General features: G+C 54.4%; 1 protein-coding gene across 1 annotated transcript; it reads left to right on the top strand.

Annotated features, from left to right (window-relative positions):
• Positions 1-1251: 1251 nt before the first annotated feature.
• On the top strand, positions 1252-20292 carry ISM2 (isthmin 2). Its single transcript, XM_074909233.1, has 6 exons — positions 1252-1389; positions 16156-16416; positions 16902-17271; positions 18135-18275; positions 18772-18849; positions 19368-20292. The coding sequence occupies exons 1-6, from the start codon at positions 1252-1254 to the stop codon at positions 19883-19885; spliced, it is 1506 nt and encodes a 501-aa protein (XP_074765334.1). The 3' UTR covers positions 19886-20292.
• The last annotated feature ends 1557 nt before the right edge of the window (positions 20293-21849 follow it).

Raw genomic sequence — 21849 nt, 5'->3', positions numbered from 1 at the left:
AAATTGAGCAGATCAAAGAGTAAAGACTTAAATTCGAGTGATGGAAACTTCCTCCCGCTGCTCGGGAACAGCCCGAGCTTTCACCTCGGAGCCCGGAGCCCCGTTTCTGCCTGCCAGGGGCTGGCTCCCGTGGGGGGTGGCCCCGGCGCTCGGAGAAGGGGAGGGGGCCGCCTCCGCGCATGGAAACTTTCCCCCGGGGCGGCGGGCTTTGAGCCCCCGGGGCGGCGGAGCCCCCGCTCCCCAGCCTCGGCCCGGCTCCCGCCCCTCCGCCCGGGGCGCCTCCGCCCTCCCCGCCTCCTGCGGCCGGGCCGGGCCGGAGCCCCCCGCCGCTCCGCCCCGCCCGGCCGGGCGGGCGCTGCCCCGGCGCCGGTTCCCCGGGGGGCAGCGCCCGGTGCCGCGGGGCTTGTGTAAGGCCGGCGCCGCCGCTCGGGAGTGGAACAAAGAGCCTCGGGCCGGGCATGGCCGTGCCCGCCGGCGGGGCACCGCCGCGTCGAAGGGGTCGCGGCCGCCCGGGCCATGCCGCGGCCGGGAGGGGCGGGGAGGGGCGGCCGGCGGCGCCCCGGAGGGGGCCGCGCTCGGAGGGAGCAGGGTGGGAGGGAGGGAGGTCCGGCGGCGGCGGCGGCCCCCGAGCGGGGCAGGGGCGCGGCGGGGCCGTGCCCGGGGCCGGCAGCCGCGCCGCTCGCCCGGGAGGGGCTGGACCGCGCCTCATGCGAGAAGGCGCCTTTCGGCGGGGAGCGCTCCCCGCCCGCCCTCCGGTGCCCGGCGTTGCCTGAAGAGCCGCGGCAGCACTGGGGAGTGCCTCGGCGGGGGGGGGGGGGGGGGAAGAAGAGGGGGAAAAGAGATTGCCGAAAGGATTAGGAAGGGGGGTGGGGAGGCGAAGCCCTCTTTCCCCCCCCCCCCCCCCCGCACACACTTGTGAAGCTTTTCAGAGCTACCCTTCAGCATCAGTGGCACCGGCGGGCGAGCCCGGGGGAGCAGCGACACCGAAACGTGCTCGGCAGACTGCAAGAGAGATCAGAGGGAGCGGAGCGGCCGGGAGTGGCCCGGGCCGGCGGCCCCTGCCCCGGCCCCTGCCCGCACCCGCGGGGGACTGCACTTCCCGTCTGCGATATTTTATATATTATGCTTTTTTAAAATTTTCCCTGTTCCTCTTGCTTTCTCGAGGAAGGACGGGGTTTGTAGCGTTGCGGGCGGGCGTGCTGCCGGGCCGCCTGCCCTGGGCTAGCGAGGTGGGGCGAGAGGGAGGGAGAGATGCCTCTGATTAGAGGGAGAGTCGTGCTCATCCTCGGCTTCGTCTTTCTGGCAACTTTCCTGGCTGCGGTGCGAGGGCTGCCTGTGAGGAAACAGCCCAGCGACAGCCCGAAGGAGAGGAGCTCCAAGCTGACGGAGGTAAGGCAGCCTTTGGGGGGCGGATGGAGAGCTGGGAGGGCGCTGGGGCGAGCCCTCCTCAGCCTCCGCACCCTCTCCCGTGCCCGGGAAGGCTGAGGAGGGCAGCCGGCCAGCTGGGCAGCCGTCGGGGCTCCCTTGGAGGCGGCTGTGCATCCCCGAAGGGAGCGGCATCCAACACGTGTCCCCGCGGCCAGGCCGCCCGGAGCGCCGCGTGGAAAAGCAGCAGCGAGGAGAAGCAGCGTTTCGTGCCCCCCTCTTCGGGGCAGTTTCTTCACTCGCGGATGGGCAGAGCCCTTTCCCGGCCTCTGCGATTTTCGGGTAGCCTCAGGGCTTTGCGTTGCACAGAGGCTGCAGGAAAGGGGCCGGTTTCGGTGCTTTGAGATCGGGGCCCAGTGCCCTGACCCAGGTCCCGGGAAGATCCGTTGCCTCCAGGGGGCAAAATCCCTCATAGGAGAGAGGAGTCCGGCCACAACCCGACCTGCAGTAAAATTAGCAAGGTTGGTGGCTTGCCAGGAACTCCAAAACTCCGCTACTGCAAAAATAAGACGTGACCGATTTAAGCCACCATCTCTCCTTCCCGCTGGGACGACCCTGGGGCAGATTCCAGAGTGGTCATGCTCCGTTCGCATCCCGACAGCCTGCGCCCCGTCCAGCATCCCCCGGGCAGGCGGCCTGTGCTCCCTCAGTGTCTCCCGGGCAGGCTGCCTGCGCCCCATTAGTGTGTCCCCTGGGCAGGTGGCCTTGGGAGCCCCCACAGGCTGTGGGGGGAAGTCCCGGGGCTGCGCTTCTCGCTCCTCTGAGACCTGGATCCTGGCCAGCGCTGGCTTAAGAGCACACATCATGGAAGGGGAAACCAGCCGGCAGTGAGGCACTGGTCAGACTGGGAACCAAGCGGTGGGACCTGATGGGGATGACAGGAAGGCAATGGAGAAGAAACAAACAAGGGAGAAGAGTTTGATTAAGAAAGATGGACAACTGAATGGTTAAAGCAAGCAGTTTCCATCCTGAAACTGCCCTCTGAAGAAAAAGTGGTTCAGGCAGCAGAGCTGTGTTTAAAAAATACGTTTTGAAGAACGCTACTGCTAAAAGTGGCTGAAATGAGTAAGTGGGAAAAGTGGTGACAGGAGAAGGTTGAGCAGGACAGGGTAGGAGCAGCTCAGCCCTTGCTGGTGATACACAACAGTATGGGAAGCAGCAGGTTTGATCCGCAGTGGCAGTCAGACTGACAGAGGAGGTGCCTTGTGATGGGAATATACCTCACTGCTAGTTATTGCCAAAACACCGTGCTGATCTATGGAGGAGTCATGCCAGCAGCTCCCATCAGATGCACTAACCTCCATTCCAGCATGAAATCCAGGGAACAAGTGCGAAGAAGGAATCTGCTGCATGGAAAGCCTGACCAAAGGGCAAGAGAGAGCACAGGCAGTGTCCAGCCAAGTACCACCAGTCAAGCCTGGTAATGGTTTTGGCTGGAGCATGGAGGTAGCAGATGCAAACAGGACTGCTGGGGATGTTACATGTTGTAGCGCTGGTAATACCATGTTGGTGCTGTACTTTGCTTGTGAAACTTCAAGCAAAGACGTAGCTGCCGGTTCACTCGCCAGACAAATGCCAGGCAGGGTGTGCTTGGGCTCCGGCTGCAGAGGGAGTAGTTTACGCTTGAAATCCAGGAGAGTACTGCAGCCCTGTGGCAGGGGGCATAGGGTAGGGACAAAGTGCATGTTAGGAAGCTGTGCAGGTCGCCATCACGGGACCCTGCAGCATAATCTCAGGCTCCTTTTTATCTGATGTCTAAAATCCATCGGGAAGTGAGGCAAGCTGCTGGCAATCCCAGTTTGTGAATGGTTGTGAATGGGGAGCGTTGTGCAGCCAGCCAAAGCTCACATACGGCACTTACACAGCACAGCCTCTGTCCCCTTTGCTTCTCACAGAATTTCAAACATACAAGAAGTTCACAGGCAAAGGTTTGAGGGTGGAGGTTAGGAGCAAGGAGGAAGATGAAGAATGGATTCCTCTGGGGGTCTGTTGGTGCTCCCGTGCACACCCTGCATCCCTCGGGGTACTGGCTGCACAGTTCGCATGGCAGGGAGAAAGCGGTAGGTATTGGCTTGTGTCTTCTAGCTGCATTTTGGGAGGAAATCCTCTGTTTCTCGTGCATGCAGGGGAGAATTTGGAGTCGTCATGCCCAGCTGTTTGAACTAAAGCAGAGAGCACAAGCGCAGCAGTATGGTGGTTAAAAAAAAAAAAAATCCAGAGTGATTTTGGGTCGTACGCACAGATGGTTCCTGTTGCAGCGCTGATAGGTCCTGTCTCTATGGCAGCAGGGCAGCCACAGCTGGAGTATTGGTTACACTATGGGTAATGCCCTACAGATGTGGGTAGAATGATGGGAGCCGGGAGAAGAAAAATAGAAATGACAGAGCAGAATAGATAGACAATCAAAACCATTAAGCAATTACATAACTTGGACACATTTTAATTTACCATCCTTATTTAAAGCAAGCATTTTTCCTTGGTTTAGAATTGAATGGGAATTCTAATAATGTGTAGTGAGCCTCACAGTTGCAAGTCTATACTAAAATAATTTAGAAAAATTAAAGTCATTAAGGTGTTCAGTAAGTTTTTGAGTTAGAAAGTTTTCTAATTGCAGAAAGGATGGAGGGAACACATGCGTTATCTTTGAGCGATAGCCTTATCAGTATGTCCCAAAGTCCAGTACCTCAGTCAGGATCCATTACTTCCAGCCATTACCAAAGGAGCAAGCACTTGCATTTAAGATTTTCTTAGATGTGTCACTGTGCAGAAATTTTGTCTGAGTTACACTGAGCCCAGCATAAGCAACAAATGTAGTGAGAATACTTTCTATTTCTTCAATCTATTTGTCTGGACGTTGAAAGGCAGAATACTTTCTTTCCAAACTGTGACTTAAATCTAACAAGAGAAGATACCTGCTCATTTGGAGGCTCTTTGCCAATGTTTGGGAAGGCAGGTGGGCTCTGAAGCAGCAGACAAGTGTACAACAGGGTTTTTTAAAAGCACTTTTGTAGGTTGGATGCATGACACTCTGACATGGGCAGAAATGTGGCATGTCCAAGTGCTGACCCATGCCAGCAGCTCTTCAGATTTGGGTAACTGAATACTTGGACAAGCTTGTGTCCCTTGTGGAGACAAGGGACAGCTCATCACATTACTTAATGCTTTGTTTATTTATGAAGTCAGGGGGTTTAAATGCAAAATATGTTTTCATAAACTCACTGGATTTCAAAATATTGGCTTTAAGCATTGTTAATAGATGTTTGGATTCTTTCAGACTGATACCGATCAGTTCCAGTGCTCTTCTAGTAAATAGAAAATAGCAAATGTTCTAACGTGATAGAAATGTTAACGTTAGAAGTGATTAGATCTGTGTGAACCGAGACAACTGCTTCAATAACTGTGCATAGAAATAATAGTACCAGTGGTAACAGTGATGGGCATGTTGGTAGTGAGCATCCCAGTGGTGATGGGATGCGGCAGAGCAAGGCAGCAGTGTTTCATGGAGGGTCCAGGCCACTCAGCCCAGCTCTGGTGGACTTGGTGGATGCTCCTTCGCAGGAGGGAACCACTGAGAGAAGGGGCCAGGAGCAATGGCAGCACGCTTCCCAAGGGACCCAGGGGTGTTACTGCGGGGCTAGGGCAGGGCAGGGGCAGGGTGAGAATCCAGGCTGGAGCTTGCTGTTGGAGTTCCCTGGTCTGAGGCTGCGAGCAAAGCAAATCTGGTGTTTGCGGTAAGAGATAATGGAGGACAACAAAAGAAATACCAAGCGTAGCATAAGGGCTGTAGTTGGCTGCAAATCAGTGTGTTTGTACAGCACCTGGTATGACTGGCTCCTGTCCCCTGAGAAATAGGGAAACTCTTGACAACGGTATGTATTATCTACTGGTTACACCAGGCAGCAAGAGTAGTGATGGGAAACTATGTTTAAAACTGAAGGACTACACCAAGCTTGCTGATTAAAAATCACTGGTAGCAATCTTGATTTAAATCAATTTGTCCTGTGCACAGGGAGCCTGAGTGTGGAGTGGTAGGGTAAATGAACCCCAAGGTGATGTGGTGTGGCTGTACTAGATAAAAAGCATTAAAGGGCAGTATCAGCTGGGCTTGAGTGGAGTTTGTCAGGAGACTGTAAGTCGGGATAGCTCTGTCATTTGGGAGCCTTAATGTAGCCTATACACACTGCCTTTGGAGACCCCTGGGGTGATGGGCTGGCAGGGGCCTGGGCGTGGCTCCTGCCTGTGCAGGCACCGAGGTCCCAGGAGCCTCCCTCCTCCCATGTGCCTCCCCCCAGCTCTTGGTCCCTCTTGACTCCGCCAGGCCTGTCTGGCTGAGAAAAGGATCTCACTTTCCCTGGAGCCATCTTGCCCTACTGTGGTTCTCCAGCTTGTGTTATCACCCATGTCTGCCCTCTATGGGGGCACCTCGCCACACAGCCACCCCATGGGGAGGGCTCGGCTGGGCCACAAGTGGGTGGCCGGGTGGGTGCTGGCTGCTTACACAGTCAGGGCCTGCACAGCCAGGTCCCCGGGACCACTGTGGGCTGTGGTCAGTAGCAGAGTCATTTTGCCTGCGGATGTGCTTTTTACCTTTTCATTTCTTCAGCAATTAAGCGTTCTTGTCCCTGGCTTTGTCCTTGGTGGAGGTCGGATTTGAGGGTACAAAATGTGCACTGAAGCATCCTTCCGCTCTGAAAGGGGCTCTTTGTGCGCAGGGAGGTACTTCGCCCTTTGTAGCAAATTTCCTTTTGAGAAGTGCCAAATTATCTTAGTAAACACAGTTGAAAACCCTCCCGCCCTGGGGCTGAGGCAGGAGCAGAAACAAAGGGGAGCCGGGTGTAGAGAAGCTGCCCAACAAGGGGGCTTCTTCCCTTTTCACTGCACAAATAGGTCTGCTGCGTTTCCATTGTTACCATCAAAGGGGTTCCTGTAAAAGGCACATGTAAGGGGAAGCGATTAGGCATAAATTGTTCCACAGGGCATTGCCCAGCCTCCCTTTGGGTTCCCAAAAGTGTCTGGCTCTTGCAGACCTTCTCCTTAAAGACTGGCAGGCTGGGGGACTCACCTTGCCTCCAACCATGGTCTCTCCAAGCCCAGCAAGGTGATGGAGGGAGTGTGCTGGGGATTAATTTCTGTTTTCCTCCTGTCAGTGTTTTAGGAGTAGGGAATGCAAACCAGGGATCTTCTGTTTTCCATAGCATCAATAAATGTCCTTCCAGACAGAATAATCCCCAAAACAAGATGCCTGGACACTTCCCATAGGAAAACCTGAGGACAGTGTGAGCTACAGTCACAACAGCAAGGTGACCCATGCCATCCAGCTCTTCCAAAGCAAATGTTGTCAGCCAGTTTTTGTATAAAATACCAGAGCTTGTACCAAAGAAGCAAGGAAGAGATTGCAGCCATGTTTTGGTGTGAAAATGTTCTGTTTCAGAACAGAAGCTTGCAAAAGTGCAAAGACTTTTTGTTGTTGTTGTTGTTTTTACATGGCTAGCTATATAAGTCAGCCTGCATGGTTTTGCTTCCAAACAGTTCAATTTCTGAACGTTTCCTGTGTGTAGGGAGTCCTGGGTCTTGTCTGAAACTGTTATGAGACATCCTTCATCTCAGTACATAAGATGAATACACCAAAAAGATGGTGATTACCTGCCTCTGAGTTCCAGGTGGCTTTTAGCATGAAGGACACTGATGCCTCCTGGGCTGCAGGTTGGTTTAGTCTCCAGGGGAAGGATAGAGCTTCAGAGGGAATAGAATGCAGTAAACTGCTGCCTTCTGCTGGCCCCCAGCACCACTGGACAGGCATGGGGTGAGGTCCTGGCTGCAGACGTCCAGGAAGTGCCCATGCATGCAGGGAAGAGGTGCTGAGACATGGGTTTATCTTGGATTAGGAGCTGTTGGTTGGCCCAGTCTGCCAGGGCATTAGCTAGCGTGCAGAACTTGGGGTGCGAGGCAGGGCTGAGAACGTGTCCCCAGCCAAGGGAGCCTCCATCATGAAGGGCGCAGCAGGAGCCTGGCACATGGCATGGGTACAGTGCCCTTCGGGTGAGCTGTCCTCCATCCCAGCCCAGCAGCCTGAGCCTGGGGGTGAGCAAGCCAGCCTTGGCTCTTTCCTGGCAGCTAAGCCCTGAGGCACTTGCTGGTTGAGGGTACAGTGTTTGCAGGATGGCCGAGAGGTGCTGCTGGAGGCACCCCACCAGTGTAGGGTCAGCATCTCTTCACCTCCCTGGGATGTCCTCTCTTCCCCACCACTTTGGTATTCCCTCTTGCTGCCCTCGCTGCCCTCCTCTTCACCCGCAGCAGCCAGGATGCCAGGGGAGGCCAGCTGTGCTGTTCTGTGCAGCACCTCCAGCAGGACAAGGTGTTGTACAGATGTCTTCATGTCCGTCCACCATTCCTCCCCACCCCTTCCCCTCCAGCAACACTGTGGTTGTATTACATGGTTAAGCTGTCTGTTCCTTAAAAATCGAAGATCCCCCCTTAGGGGAATCTGGTTCTTCTCTCCTGGAGAGCATCTCCCCTGGTGCTTCCAGTGGAGGAGGTATAGGGCTGCCCAGAGGTGCTGTGGTCATCTCAGGGTCAGCTTGGCTTCCCCCCCCCATCCAGGATTACAGCTCGGCTATTGCACGCCTATGCCCACCCTGGGGACTGGTCCTGGGGTTACAGCTGAGGTTCTGCTGGGAAGTGACCAGCCAAAGAAAAGTGGAGGGTCAATGACAGCTAAGATGCTGGGGAAGTGGGGCTCTCTGTTTTGGTGTGCCCTAGCTTTCCTCTGTCTTTGGACTTGCCTCTGCAGCCCTGCAAGCCCCAGGCTCCCATCCGGGGGGGTGGGGGGGGGAGTAATTCTTTTTTAGTGAGGCACTTAGAAGTAGTAGGGACTGTCCTGGGAAAACTTACGAACAAGTGAGTTATAAACAACACAGACTGGAGCTGCAGAGGAAGGTTTCCCTACCCCAAGACCCTTTCTCCACCCCACGCTGACATGTGGGAGTCATTAAACCCTGCCACTGGGTTGGGCAGGGGAGCCAAGCTCGCCCCCAAGCTGGGGAGCTGCAGCCCTGCACCTGGGGCAGGGGCTGCTGGCTGGGAGTCACCCCTACTTTGCCCCTTTGGGGCAAAGCCAAGGTGCAGTATCCCTGCCTGGATCCCTTCCCGTGCAGGGCATGGAGATGCTCTGAGTCCAGCTCAGGTGCCCGTTTTGGCTGTCGTTGAAGGGATCCCAATGGATTTGTATCTGTTTGATCGGCTGCCTGCATGGTGGGGGGCAGCCTGTGCACCCTGCATGGGACAAGGGGAGCGGGTGCCCCCTGCGCTCCTGCCTGCCCCATGTTTCCGCACACTGCAACCTCTTCTAGCAGGCTGGGGGGGTAGGGGAGGCTGACATTGGTCTCATCCCTCCAGTTTCTGCACTTGCTTTGCTGTATTTTGGTGGGGGCTTTTTTCGTTTTGCAGTTTTGCCTGGGCTGTGGCGGGGAAGGAAGCAGCAGCTGGAGCAATCAGAGAGTTACAGTGTGCAGGCTAACAAATGTGGATCATTAGCTGGAACAAGTTAATGGTTACTGAAGCACATGGGGTTTAGAGCTGGAACAAGTTAACAGCAACAGAGTCTGATGCATTAAGAGCTTACGCGTATTACAGTTCAACTATGTTAACAGAAAACATGTGCCCCAGCACCAGCATTTACCAGAGAGCACCAGAGGGTATGGATGTGTGTCTGTTCATCTCTCCAGGGGACCTCTCCATACCATTCCTGTGGAGGCCCTGCTCCTGTACCCACTGCTGTGCTCTATCTGAGCAGCTCCCAGCTGACCTGGCTGCAGCAGAGGTCTCAGGGGTACCCTCCTCCTCAGGTAAGGGTGCCTCGCCACTGGCTGGGCTCCTTGCAGCAAGCACCGCCCGTCAAGGGTCAGCCCTTGGACCTGCGTGCTTGGACAGTCTCCAGGGTGAAGACAGCCCCAGCTGCTGTGCTGGGACATGTTGGTGTTGCTAATCAGATGCCCCAGCTTCTCCACTGCGAGACCTGTGGGGTTCATCCATGTGGGAGGCAGGGCAGTTCCTCCTGGGGGGCAGGCAGGGAGGAGAAACTGAGCTGTGGTGGACCTCCCTGAGAGCCTTCTCCAAGTATGGCATTGGAGACCTGTATCTAGTCCTGGCCTTGTCACAGGCTACTTGAGAGGCCTGGAGAAGGACATTTTCTTTGTCTACAAAATGGGGGTTTTACAGTACTTGTTTCAGTGTTAAAGGGAGAAGGTATTTATTTATGGTAGAGAAGCACCTGTGTGTGACACTGAGAAGGGCAACAGCCAGGCATGGTGAGAGGTGAAAAGCCACCAGGCTCCTACTTGTCCTTCTTGTGTCACAAGTGACCTGGGGAATTGGCTGAGGATGCCATGGGCAAGTTACTCATTGGTGTGTGCCCACAGGAGAGCCAGCTATGGTGAGAGGGGCCGGACTGTGTGGATGGGGACATGCAGTATGGAGCACTGATGGCAGCCTGGCCAGCTGCCCTAGTTTTGGTGTTGCACAAAGTCAACTATGCCGTGTCCTTGCTTCTCATGGTGCTGCATGCTGCTGCTTCTCCATGCTGTGGTGTCTTCTGCTCTGAGGCTGGCTCTGCCTCAAGGGCATCCGAGTCACCGGCCTTGGAAAGAGTTTTGAGATTACAGTTGTCACAATTGTGAGACATGAAAATAAATGAAACATGAGGAGTCTTTGATGCTGCCTCCTGCAGCTCCCTACTCAAGACAGTTGGGATGAAGTTAATTAGAAAAGAGAGTGATTCCATATGATCTAAAGTATTTTGATAACTGTGTGAAAATTACAATCATGAGGGCATAATAATTATCTGCACAGCCCACAGTTTGTTGCTGGCTCCTGCTGATCTGTCTTAAACAGGATCTGCCCATGCAAGTGTGATAACTGAGTGTGTTCTCTGTTCCACAGTCATTTTCAGAGCTTTCCCAAAAACTAAAGGGAGATGCTTGTGTCTTTATTTTTAAAAAATCAAAACCATCACTCACGTATGAGTTGATCCTGAGGTGGACCAGTGAGTAGAGCAGTTGGGAGATCATGGTCCTGCTCTTGGCTTGTGCCACAGCCCCTTTGCAGGCAGGAGTGTAACCCAGGGCAGAAGATGAAGCTGGAGGCATCCACTGCCTTGAATTACCTCTGCCAGATGTTCCAGAGCTCACCTGTCAAAACCCTGAACGGTGGCTCCTGCTAAACCACTTGCCTATAAGTCTAAAAGTGTTAACGTCTGATCATTGGGATTGTGGCTTGGGAGGTCTTGAAGACAGTAACAGGCACTGGGTGGCATCTTTGCCTTCCCCATTTTCTTGTAGGAACCCACCCAGCTCTTGACACCTCTGGAAGCACGGTGTGCTTTGGCACAGTTCTGGGAAATCCATTAAGCGGGTGATGAGCTGGTGGGTAACAGAGGTCACTTGCCTGATGTGAGTCCAGTGGATTTTCCATCTGAAAGATGGTGCCAGTAGATGGGTTATTAGCCAGGAGGATCAAACTACAGCCCTTGGGAGGCTAAGGTGGTCTCAGCCAGCTGGGCTAAAAAGCTCTTTCTTTGGTCATGTCTGTGGTGGGGTCATCAAGGAGAGAGCATGCCCAGCACTATGGGAGGGAGGCAGAGTGGCACGCTGCATTTGTTCCTGTTGATTATCCTGCTGTTTAACCCTCCTTTATGTTAAAGAGACTTAACAGTGTTACTTGTTAGCACTGGAAGAATCTCCCCTTTCTCCCACTTGCACCAGCAAAAACCACCCTGAATCTTCCTGCAAACTACAGCCCCAGAGCTGCCCGAGGACAGGCTGAGCTTCCTTCTGAAGTAGCCAACCCGTGTCCCTCTGCTTCTATAGCTTTATAATAAATCCCTGCTCTGGAGTTTCTCCTGCCCGGTTTCAGTCCAGAGATAAATTGTTTTGGAAAGCTTTCTCCAGATCTTTGCAGCTCACTTAGGTGAATATGGAGGGAATAGTTTTCTGGTAAAAAAAAAAAAAAAAAAAAGAGAGAACATTCTGATTTCTGTTTTGTACTTGGCTAATTCATGAGTGGGCAAGTGTGCAACAAACTGCAGAGCAGATTTTAAAATAATGTTGGAGAGAGCTTGGGGGAAAGAGTAGAAAGATGCTTGTGTAGACTCAGCTCTATTCAGGAAAAGATCAGTAGTTCTTCTGGTGGGTTCTTGTTTCAGTACAGCATGGTAAAACTGTTCAAAGGAAACCTAACACAAGCAATAATGATTAAGCAACAAAAAACAGCATTCGTTATAGCCCAGTACGATACTAGTCTTCAGCAAATATATAATTTTCATCACTGCAGTGTTAACAAGCCCAAAGCACAGCCTGGACATTGCCTCTGGTCTGACTCCCATGTGCACAGGTTTCTTCAGTTCAAGCTGAATGAGTTTATACACTCACTAATTGCCTTGGGATAGGTGTGGGTGGATGCTGCCATCTTCTGAGCTCGTCCTATGCCAGGGACTCCCTTGCTTTGCTCAGCTGATGCATGGGCTGATGCAGAGTCTCCGGCAGTGCTTTACTCCCTGGAGAGTTCTCTCAGGTGTACCTGGCGTGGGTTTAGCCCTGTGACGAAGAGCAGCTCTGCCCAGCATTGTACTTAGTTACAAAGAGCGCTGCCAGTGGGTTCACTGGTAACTTGCAGCGATGCTGAGGAATGCGGTGGAGGGACAATTACGTGTGGTTGTGGTGGCAGCACAGTGGTGTCCCTGATTGCCCAAGGGAAGCACAGCGCAGAGACTAGTCTGTTCGTGTTTTCATGTTTTAAACTGCTATAGGATCTGAGATGTCATGTCTCTAATGATTTTTATGGGAGAGCTGCAGCACATGAATGTCAGTCATTTGCTTTCGTAACTCAGGTTAATTTGGAGTCTTAAAGAAGTTTATAGCAAAATTGCAGATTTTAAGACCAGCAGAAATCATTGGATACTTGAATTTCTTCCCTAGTACAGATGTGGTACATATGTGTTGAGCCCAGCGATGTGGGTTTGACTGTCTCCACAAGAGATATTGTTACTTTCCTTGTTAGATTGTTCCTGTAGTTAATCACCTACGGTGTTAAAAGCATGATCGTTATTCCTCAGTTGAATTTGTCTGACTTTGATTCAGACACATTGGTTCCTATTATGTGTTTCTGTTCTGGCTTAGAGAGTTTCTGGTGCCTGATGGATTATTGATTTAAAGAACTGAGAAATCAAGTCATTACTTTCTCTTTTTAATGTGACAAACAAACTGAATTGTACAAGTCATTCACTGGTAAAGTCTTTCCATCCCTTTGAAATGGTTATGCAGCTGCTATCTTCACCAGCTTCAGATTTCTGAGCAATTTTAATAGAATCATATGGACTAGAAATGGGAAATATCAGCCTTTAGTCTCTAGAGAAATGATGTGTGACCTTTCCCCACACCTTTTCCATACATTCTGTTGCCCATGTTATGTATAATACAAAGTAGGCACAACACTGGGGTGAATCACTGACAGGTTCCTTCCCCTTCCTAAAATCTCTGCTGAGCTTGTCCCCCAAGGTGTGGGGTCAGTCCTACATGCAGGAGAGCCTGGACTATGTAGGAAGGGCTCCTGGGCTGGTGGGGAGGCAGGTGTGATCCTGCTTACAGCCTTCACTCTAAACAGGGTCTTCATGAACAGAGAGTGCATGCTCTTTCCTGAAGTGCTGCCCCGGAGTTTCTCTCAGGTTCCTGCCCTGGAAAGCCTTATTCCCAGACAGGCAGGATGTCCCAAGGTGTATGCAGGAGGCGCTGTGGCAATTCTCCCTTCGTTTTTTTCCTTTGCTTGGTGCTGGCTGGTCACAGGAGAGGGCTGGAGCTTGGCTGTGAAATACTGATGGCTTCCTGACACTGCGCTCTCTGCCTCATTGGTTTGGTGGCGCTTGTCCTTCCCTGGTGCCAGAAGGAGAAGGGAGCTGCCGATGACCAGCTCTACGATGGTTTGCAGCCTCTCTGCTGTGCTTCATGGAGAGGGAGGGAGTAGAGTTTTCACTATGGAGAGGCTAGCTCTTCTCTTCCCTTAGCTGATTTATTGCAGTGGCTTAGCTCCGGGCTTGATGGCTTTATCCAGCTGTTCGCTGGGCAGGGCAGAGGAGAGAGTGGGTGTCACATGGCAGGACTGCGACCCTCAAGGGCAGTTGCCTGCATGGCTGGCAGGAGACTCTTGGTGACATGAAAAAGACACATCTGCCCATCAGGATCACACTGCCATGAATGCTCTGACGGAGAGGGAGCACTGGGCCTCACAGGACCTTGCTAATATCCATGGCTTAATCATCTGGGGCAGGGCACTGAGCAGGACCTTGCTCAGGAGGGACATCTTCTGATGCAGGGACAAATTTTAACCCAACAAAGCCTCAGAGTGATGCAGACATTAGCAGGAGAGAAGGACTCGGTGGTACGCTGCAGTGACTGTCACTGAAGGATTCTGGGCCATACAGGGTGGACACCCCAGGGTCTTTGCACCTCCGGAGGATTTGGGAGCCGAGGAAGTTCTGTTCGCTCTGTAATTCTCTTGCAGCCAATTCCCCTAGAGCAGTTTTATATTTTCCCTGTGGGAACAGTACTCTGAATTTCTTGGGCTTGTTTGGGCGTAAAATCTGAATTAGGCACTGAGTATAAGTTTGAAGACCGAGTTTGTTCCTGGCTTGCTTGCTCTTATGTCCCTGGGTGAGTTTGGATCTTGTTGCTAGAAGAGACCTTGCTTTTCAAGTGTATTAAATTTGGGTCATCTGTGAAATAAGCATACTCAACCCTGATAAGCTCATTGCAGATTAAGCAGGAGCGCCAGCCTCGCAGGGCTGTTGGCAGCAGCAGGAGTTGCGTTGGGCACACGCAGCTGGCAGCAAACCCAACATCGGCAGGTGGTGTTGTGCAGCCAGCACCAGGACTCAGCCAGGTTGCCTGCTGAGTCCCCCTTGCTGTTTCTGCTCTGCCTGGACTCCTCCATGCTCCCTGCCCTGCTCCGAGGCACAGGAGGAGATCTAGCAAGGGGCTGAAGCACCAAGAGACAGGCAGGAGCAAAGCCAGGCATCCTTCCCATGGATGCTTCTCAGAACCGTTGTGGTTTTGGACAGGGGCAGAGGGAGCCGGGAAGGGAAGTTGCAGGCAGAGGAGTCTGTCTGTGCCCACGTTTGCTGCCAGCAGTGCCGCAGGAGCCCTCCTGGCCAGGGTGAGCCCCAGACACTCTTGCCAGGCAGCACAAGCTCCCTGCTCCCCACAGCCCTCTCTCCTCCGAGCCCATCTGGTGAAGTCTGTCACTGGCCCTTCCCTGGGTCCAGCCCGCTCTGGGCAGCAGCCAAGGGACTAACAGAGTCCCTGCTGCTCTTTTCCCTCCCCCGGGGATGGGGGGGTCACGGGCTTTGATGTGCGGGTACGGGGCTGGGGACAGGCTGTGTGCGCTCATGAGAGCCTGGCCAGGCTCCAGCTGCCTTTGAAGTGCTCCAGTGATCAGGATGAAAGGGAGGGGAGTCCTACCCCAAACCATCTGGCTCTAATTGCAGGTAGAAATGCCTCTCTGCGTCCCCCTGTGGGGAGGGGGCACACTGCTCTCTTCATTAATCCCGCAGCTCTCGGCTGGGCTGGTGCAAAGCACTAGAGCTTGGGAACAAAAGGGGATTTCAGCTGGGCAGCCAGAAATAGGCAGCCGCTGGTGGAGATGCTGGGGGTTTGGGCACCTCCGCTCCCAGCCTCGAGCTGCGGGGCCCCACAGACCTTCCTGGGGACAACCCGTGCTGCAGGGAGGGCTTTGCCAGTTGTTCCCATCTCCGGTTTCTCGGGCGCACTGGAGCCTCCTGGCCCTTTGACGCATGCTTTTTTGTGCCGGCGCGCGCCAAACGCGGGGATGAGGAACGTGGGAACTCGGCGCGAGCCCGGCCATTTGGCAGGGTTTGCTGGCCACCTCCCTGTGCCCCCAGCCAGCCGGTGCTGCCACCCTGACGAGGCTCCCTGCCTCCTCCCTGCCGGCTCCCCCTGCACCTCCTGGGCAGGGTTGGCTGTGCCACCACAGTGGCAGCGATGGTTAGAGCCATTGGCAGCACTGGCAAGTAAGTTTTGTTGTCCTGTTCAGCTGTGCATCTCCCCTTACCTGGGGAGATAAAGGTAGCTGGGTTACATCTACCAGCAGTTTTCTTTCCTTCCTTGTGGTAGTCTTTGGGCAGCAGTTGAAATTTCAATTAAACCTGTTGCTTGAAGTCATCTGCCCTAATATTGACACCACAGAACAACTTATTTAGGTGAGGTTTTACCCCTTGACATGAAGACCTTTTTATAAACTTCTTATCTAAATATATAAAATTATTAAATGTGAGCTCTGGTGACTCTGACCAGAAGCAGCCTTTGCCATTACCCATCTCCAGGGACCAAACGATGGTGAAAAAGGGAGAGTGAGAAGTGGAAAGCCAGGTGAGATGAGTGACGGGACGGCAGAGGGGTGCAGAGAGGATGGTTGTGAGGATGGGAAGCACCAGCTTGAGTAGACCTGTAGGCTGTCATGTGCTGTGGAGCCAAGCCCTGGCACAGCACAGGCCACTGGGTATTAACTTGATTAATTAACATGTTAATTGCTGCCCTGATGCAGCAGTAAGGTGGGATGGAGGAGCCGTTTGGTGCAGGAGACCAGACCCTCCTTTGCTGGGCAGCAGTTTGTTCCCTGAGCAGCCACCCTCAGGAGATGTTCTCACTGCTTCTTTTCCCTCTCCAGGTCTCTGCCTCATCTGACCCCCGTTTGGCAGGGGACGAGGAGCTGCTGCCATCAGGCAAGGCGCAAGGGCTGAGGCGGAGCGGGCAGGCTGGCCTGCGGCGGCACAGGCACCGTGGGATGTCTCAGCAGGCTGTCAGAAGCCCAGCAGTGCCCCAGCCCGGTGGCACTGGCAAGGAGGAGAGCCTGCCCTTCATGCTGGACCTGCAGAGCTTGCCAGGGCTGGCCAACGTAGACCTGAGCGCCCAAAACCCCAACATCCAGGTGGGGAGCAGGTCTGGGTGGGCCGCAGGGGGATGCAGGTGAGCACCACATGTGCTCCCCAGCCTTATTTTGTTCCCTAAGAGGAAAGATCTCATGAGCGGGATCCATGTGGCCTCTGCCATCTGTCTTCTTGGTAATGACCAGATGCAAATAGCTGACACAGACAAGCTCCATGCCAGAGGAATTTGCTCATGGCCTTTTCCCTGCTCCTCCACAGCCCCTCCCCGTAGAGCAGGAGCAAACATAGGAGTCTGTGGGGGTGACCTCTCAGTTTCTGAGGGCAGTGTTGGTTCCTGTGGGTGACCACCAGCCCCTCTGCACCTTCCACTCTGCCCCTGCTACATCCCTCCAGTTGAGGCAAGACCTCTTGCCCTCATCACGTGGTCCTGTAGCCCAAAGCATATCTGGCCTCCTAGGCTGGGAGCCAGTGCATGGTCCCAGGGCTGTGTCCCAGCTCACTGCCCTGCCTCATATTTGGCCTCCAGGTGACCATCGAAGTGGTGGATGATCCTCAGGCTGAGATGGAGATGGACTTGTTGAAGGAGACAAGCAATGACTGGTCCCTGACATCCTCTGAGTGGTTGTCCCACAAGGACCTCTTCTGGCCCCTCTTCTGGGAATACACTGACCCTGCTGAGGAGGAGGAGGAGGAGGAGGAGGAGGAGGAGGTGGAAGAAGAAGAGGATGACAACCTGGATGTAGGGGACAGGGAGGAGGAAGAGGAGGAGGAGGAGGAGGAAGATTACACAGCAGAGTATGAGGAAGAGGAGTCCATGCTCAGTGGAGTGGGAGGTGACTGGGACCAGCGATGGCCTGGGCAGAAGAACTGGATCTTTAAGGAAAAATATAATTACGGTGAGTCTTGGACAAACACAGCTGCCCTGCAGACCGGCACTGCCCTCCCCTGCCCTGCCTGACCTGCAGCCCTGTCTTGCTGCAGGGGAAACAGCTCTGCACCAGGGATCACAGCATGCTGGTGCTCAGCTCCTACCTAAAAAATAGGCAAGCATGCCAAGGAGGAAGCCTGGCACCCAGCTGGGGCTGCCAGCAGGCAGACACGCCAGCGTCTCAGTGGGAATTGCCCTTGCATGTAATCACACTGGAGCAGGGACTCTAGCAAAGGCATGCTCAGATGAGAAATACAGTGTAAATGTTTAATGGCAGGTGCTGCTGCCGTCAACATGGGTCCCTGCAGTGACACCAGTGCCAGAAGCCTTTGCCACAGACATGGGCATCTCGTCTCCCAGTACAGGAGCTGCAGAGAGCTAGACAGCAGGTGCTGATGGGCAGACAGGACAGGGCACCACAACAGTTCCCTCCTGCAGCTTCCCAGCCACGAGCCGAAAACCAAACCTGGCCAGTCAACCTTTGCTAACACATGATGCTTCAGCATCATGGCCAGTGCATTGGGCAGGTTCAGTGAGGGTGGGGATGGGCAGCGATGCCTGTCTGGGTCAGTACAACCATGAGCAAAGCTGTGAGAATGAGAGCCTTTGCTCAGGGGCTGCTTCCCCAGGGTTGCCAGCGAGGACAGGGTTGGCCCTTGGCATCATGTGACTGGGCACCTCCGTGTGCCCTCGGCAGCTCTGGCCCTGTGTCCCTGTGAAGGGCATCCTAGGGACAGGGCAGAGTTGAGGGAGGTTCTGAGTGGCTGCTGGCTCCACTCCTGAGGCTTTGCTGAAGTCCACCGCTCTCTGCCTCTCCCCTGCTATGCACAGACTATGAAGATGAGGAGGAGTGGAGCCCATGGTCCCCTTGCAGCATCACCTGTGGCAGTGGCAACCAGAAGAGGACCCGGTCCTGTGGCTATGCCTGCACAGCAACGGAGTCAAGGACCTGTGACCTGCCGCGCTGCCCTGGTGAGCCCTCGGCCATATCAGTGCTTGGGCACTGTCTGACCCTGATGTGGGCTGGTCCCCCACCACTGTGGGCTGGGCATTGCTCATGCTGCAAGAACTAGTTATGTTTAACGTGATCTGCCCTAATGACTGGGGGGTTTGTTTCCACAAAAAACCTCTGATGGTGCTTCATGGCTCCACAGGCAGTTACATGGTGCCCAAGGGTGGTAGAGCTGGCGTCCAGCTTGGTGTGCAGCTTCCTGCACCTCTCTCACACTGGGAGCTTGAGATCCTCTCTTGAGGCATACTGAGAGCTGGCTCCATCCACTGGGATTTGCATAGCCCTCCGTGTCCTGCTGCTGGCCTGCCCTTCCAGGCACAGGCCTGTGTCGCCAAAGCTGTGGTGGGAGAGGGGGTGGAAGATGGATGGTGTCTGGTGCCCTTATGGAGGGAGAAACTCACCACTCCTCCTGGTGTTCAACCTGGCTCTTGTTTTTTTCTTTTTTTCCCTTTCAAGGAGCAGAGGGGGAAATGGTCTTCCCCACAGAGGAGACACCTTTCAAAAATGACAACACCACAGAGCTGTTCAACTCAGGTCAGCCTCTGCCTCTGCCTTGCACTGGGGTCTTCAGTGCCAGCCCCCACGGGGGTTGTAGCTGGCTGGTGGGGAGAGCTCTGCCAAGGGCTCCAACATCTGATGTCCAGACCTGTCACCCAAACCACTGCCATGTGCAGGCTTCAGCACTCATGCTGGGAAACCCAGTTCCTCCCAGCCCTGGTACAACATGGTCCTGCTTTACAGTGCAGTGGCTGAGGCCAGCCCGCCACGTGGCTTCTCCCATGTGGGGATGCTGTCATCCTGGCTGACGTAGCAATGGGTGCCCCGGGCAGAGCCCTTGCAAGCAGCAGCTCTGCCCCAGCATGAAACCCCTTCCCTCTGTCACTGCCTCAGGATAGAGCCTTGGCTCCAGCTCATCCCAGGAGCCTGGCTGCTCCTGCCTGGCAGTTGTAGGCTCCACTGGTGGTGTTGGCCAGGCCATGGGTACATGGCAGCTGGGTAAAGTGGGGTCTGGACTGTGCGTGCCCTCACTCTTTCGGTGCCCTCCCCCGCAGAGGTGGACAGCTGTGAGAAGTGGCTGAACTGCAAGAGCGACTTCCTCACCAAGTACCTGAGCAAGGTGCTGACGGATCTGCCCAGCTGCCCCTGCTCCTACCCACTGGAGGCTGTCTACAGTGCCGTCAACCTGCGGGATGACCAGCGGGGCAAGAGCTTCCGATGGCGGGATGCCAGTGGCCCCAAGGAGCGCCTGGACATCTACAAGCCAACGGCACGCTTCTGCCTGCGCTCCATGCTCTCCCTTGACAGCACCACCCTGGCTGCCCAGCACTGCTGCTACGATGAGCACACCCGCCTCATTACCCGCGGCAAGGGGGCCGGTGTCCCCAACCTCATCAGCACAGAGTTCTCCCCGGAGCTGCACTACAAGGTGGACATGCTGCCCTGGATCCTCTGCAAGGGCGACTGGAGCCGCTACCATGCTGTCCGGCCTCCCAACAATGGGCGACAGTGTGCTGACAACCCCGCTGAAGAGGAGTACCTCTCTCAGCTGCAGGAGGCCAAGGAGTACTAGCCTCAGCCATGCTCAGAGGAGACATGGCCACTGCCAGCTTCCACCCCAGCCCAGCCTGGCAAAGCCCCAGCCCTGCTCATGGGCTCCTCGCTGGTGCCAGGCAGAGTGGAGAGATGCACCGTCCATCTCGTCCCCTCAGAGGGTACCTCGGCCCCCCTCAGCTTTCTGAGGGCGCTGGAGGTTATCGCAGTGCGATCCCTGCTGTGCCACCCAGGGCGGTCCCACACCCCAGGGTGTCTGGGCTGGTGTGCGGGGAGCCGCAGGGCATGGGAGGTGTAAAGAGAATGGGGGACTGCTCCTGTCTGCTTTTATTCTCTACGATCTTTCAATGCAACCTGAAAGCTGAGCATGTGCAGCGTGAAATGGCCTCATCTCTTGCTGCCTTCACATCATGTCTGAGGAGCTGGCCTGCTGCAGGCAGAGGTGCCTGCTCTTGCCTGTACACCTACCCTGGCACACACTGGTCTTCTTCTGAAATGGGGGGTGGATCCTCCTAGGGGGGGACAGGGCTGTCCCAGCCATGCGTACAGAGCAGGGCCTCTTCTCTCCTCGGGTTTTTGCATGCATGGTTGGGAAGGAGCAGGGAGATGCTAAGCAGGATTTCATGGGTCTGGGGGGACGGGAGGAGACTGGCCACCTGGGTTCCCCTGGCAAGAGTGCGTTATCACCACGTTTTTTGCTGTGAAAGGCTATACTGGGCACTACAGCCAGACATGGGTGGACCTCAGAGGAGGTCAGCACAGGGGGACACCACCTATGTGCATTTCAGCCTCTCTGTCTCAGTGCTTGGAGGAGCAGGGTGGCAGCACCCGTGCAACTTCCCACCACCAGCCTGCCTCCACACCTCAACTCCCCAGCAGCCCCCCAGCAGGTTTCAGTGCTTGGGAGCACCCATGACACAGCCCAGCATAAAGTCCTGCATTTCCCACCCACAGCCCTGTCAGGGGCAGGAGGCAGCTACCACTTACGCCGTTGCTGGAAAGGAGCAAAAGGCACCGAGCCAAGATTTTCATGGGGATAGGAACAAGTCAGGTGCTGCTGGGAGCACCCAGCATTGCCCCTCTCTGGTCTACTGCTAGCCTTTGGCCCTGCTCCATGCTGTGTCTGCCCAGGTCCCCAGCAAGAGGCAGCCCAGGTGAAGCAAATTGTGGGTGCGCCCTGTGCTCCTCAGGCTTGCTGCCTGGCCAGACGAGCAAGTATGGCTCCAAAGGAGGAAGACACACGTGCTAATAATATCAATACCTGCTGTCTGCACCTCATGGACCATGATGCTCTCCGTTAGAGCTTTGGTCTTGCCTGGGTTTTATTTAGCTGGCTACCTCAGTGTTTTTCTGCAGGATACCACTGGACAAAAAAAATCTGTCTGAGTGCAGAGGTCCTTGGTTGACTGTCCTGTGCTATGTCTGTCCTTCTTGCAGGAGCTTTCTCCAGGGCCAGTGAATGTCTACAGTCTGATAGGTCTTTGGAGAGTGTTTCTGGCAGTGTCATATATGTTGGTGTATGTTGATTCTTTTGCCTTGGTTACTGATAGAATATTGCATTTTTGGTCACCAGCATCTAAGACTTCATTGCTGGTAAAACAAAAATTTTAATGAGGTTATCACTGAATTATTCTTATTTAACTATTATTTCCCTAACCCAAATGGTCATTTGCTCACTAGTTTCTGGTAAAGAGGTAGGTCATTAAGAGGTGGTCAGTAGGGGGTGGCAGTGATCTGGTGGCTTGGTTCTGTGTGTGGGGAGGCTCAGCAACAAACATGGAGGCATTTGTATGGGAAGCAGACAAATCGAGTGACTGAGGGCATGGAAGGACGAGCTTGTTACCTTCTGTGATATGGCAGAACATCTTCATATTTCCTCTCCCATATCATATGTCATCATTAACATCAGCAGACTCTCAAAGGAGCTTCTTTACCATCAGTGCACAGGCTTCTTTAAAACAACATCCTGTTAAATGTGCCTAG

This window comes from Athene noctua, chromosome 6 (assembly GCF_965140245.1).
Source record: "Athene noctua chromosome 6, bAthNoc1.hap1.1, whole genome shotgun sequence".
NCBI classification, from domain to species: domain Eukaryota; kingdom Metazoa; phylum Chordata; class Aves; order Strigiformes; family Strigidae; genus Athene; species Athene noctua.
This window is presented reverse-complemented; position numbering and strand designations above follow the sequence as displayed.

Bases quoted from the DNA above. Each gene is read 5' to 3' on its own strand.
- ISM2 (XM_074909233.1), top strand. From the start codon at position 1,252: ATGCCTCTGATTAGAGGGAGAGTCGTGCTCATCCTCGGCTTCGTCTTT. The intron at 1,390-16,155 runs GTAAGGCAGCCT...TTCCCTCTCCAG, and splicing joins GGAGCTCCAAGCTGACGGAG to GTCTCTGCCTCATCTGACCC. The intron at 18,276-18,771 runs GTGAGCCCTCGG...TTCCCTTTCAAG, and splicing joins TGACCTGCCGCGCTGCCCTG to GAGCAGAGGGGGAAATGGTC.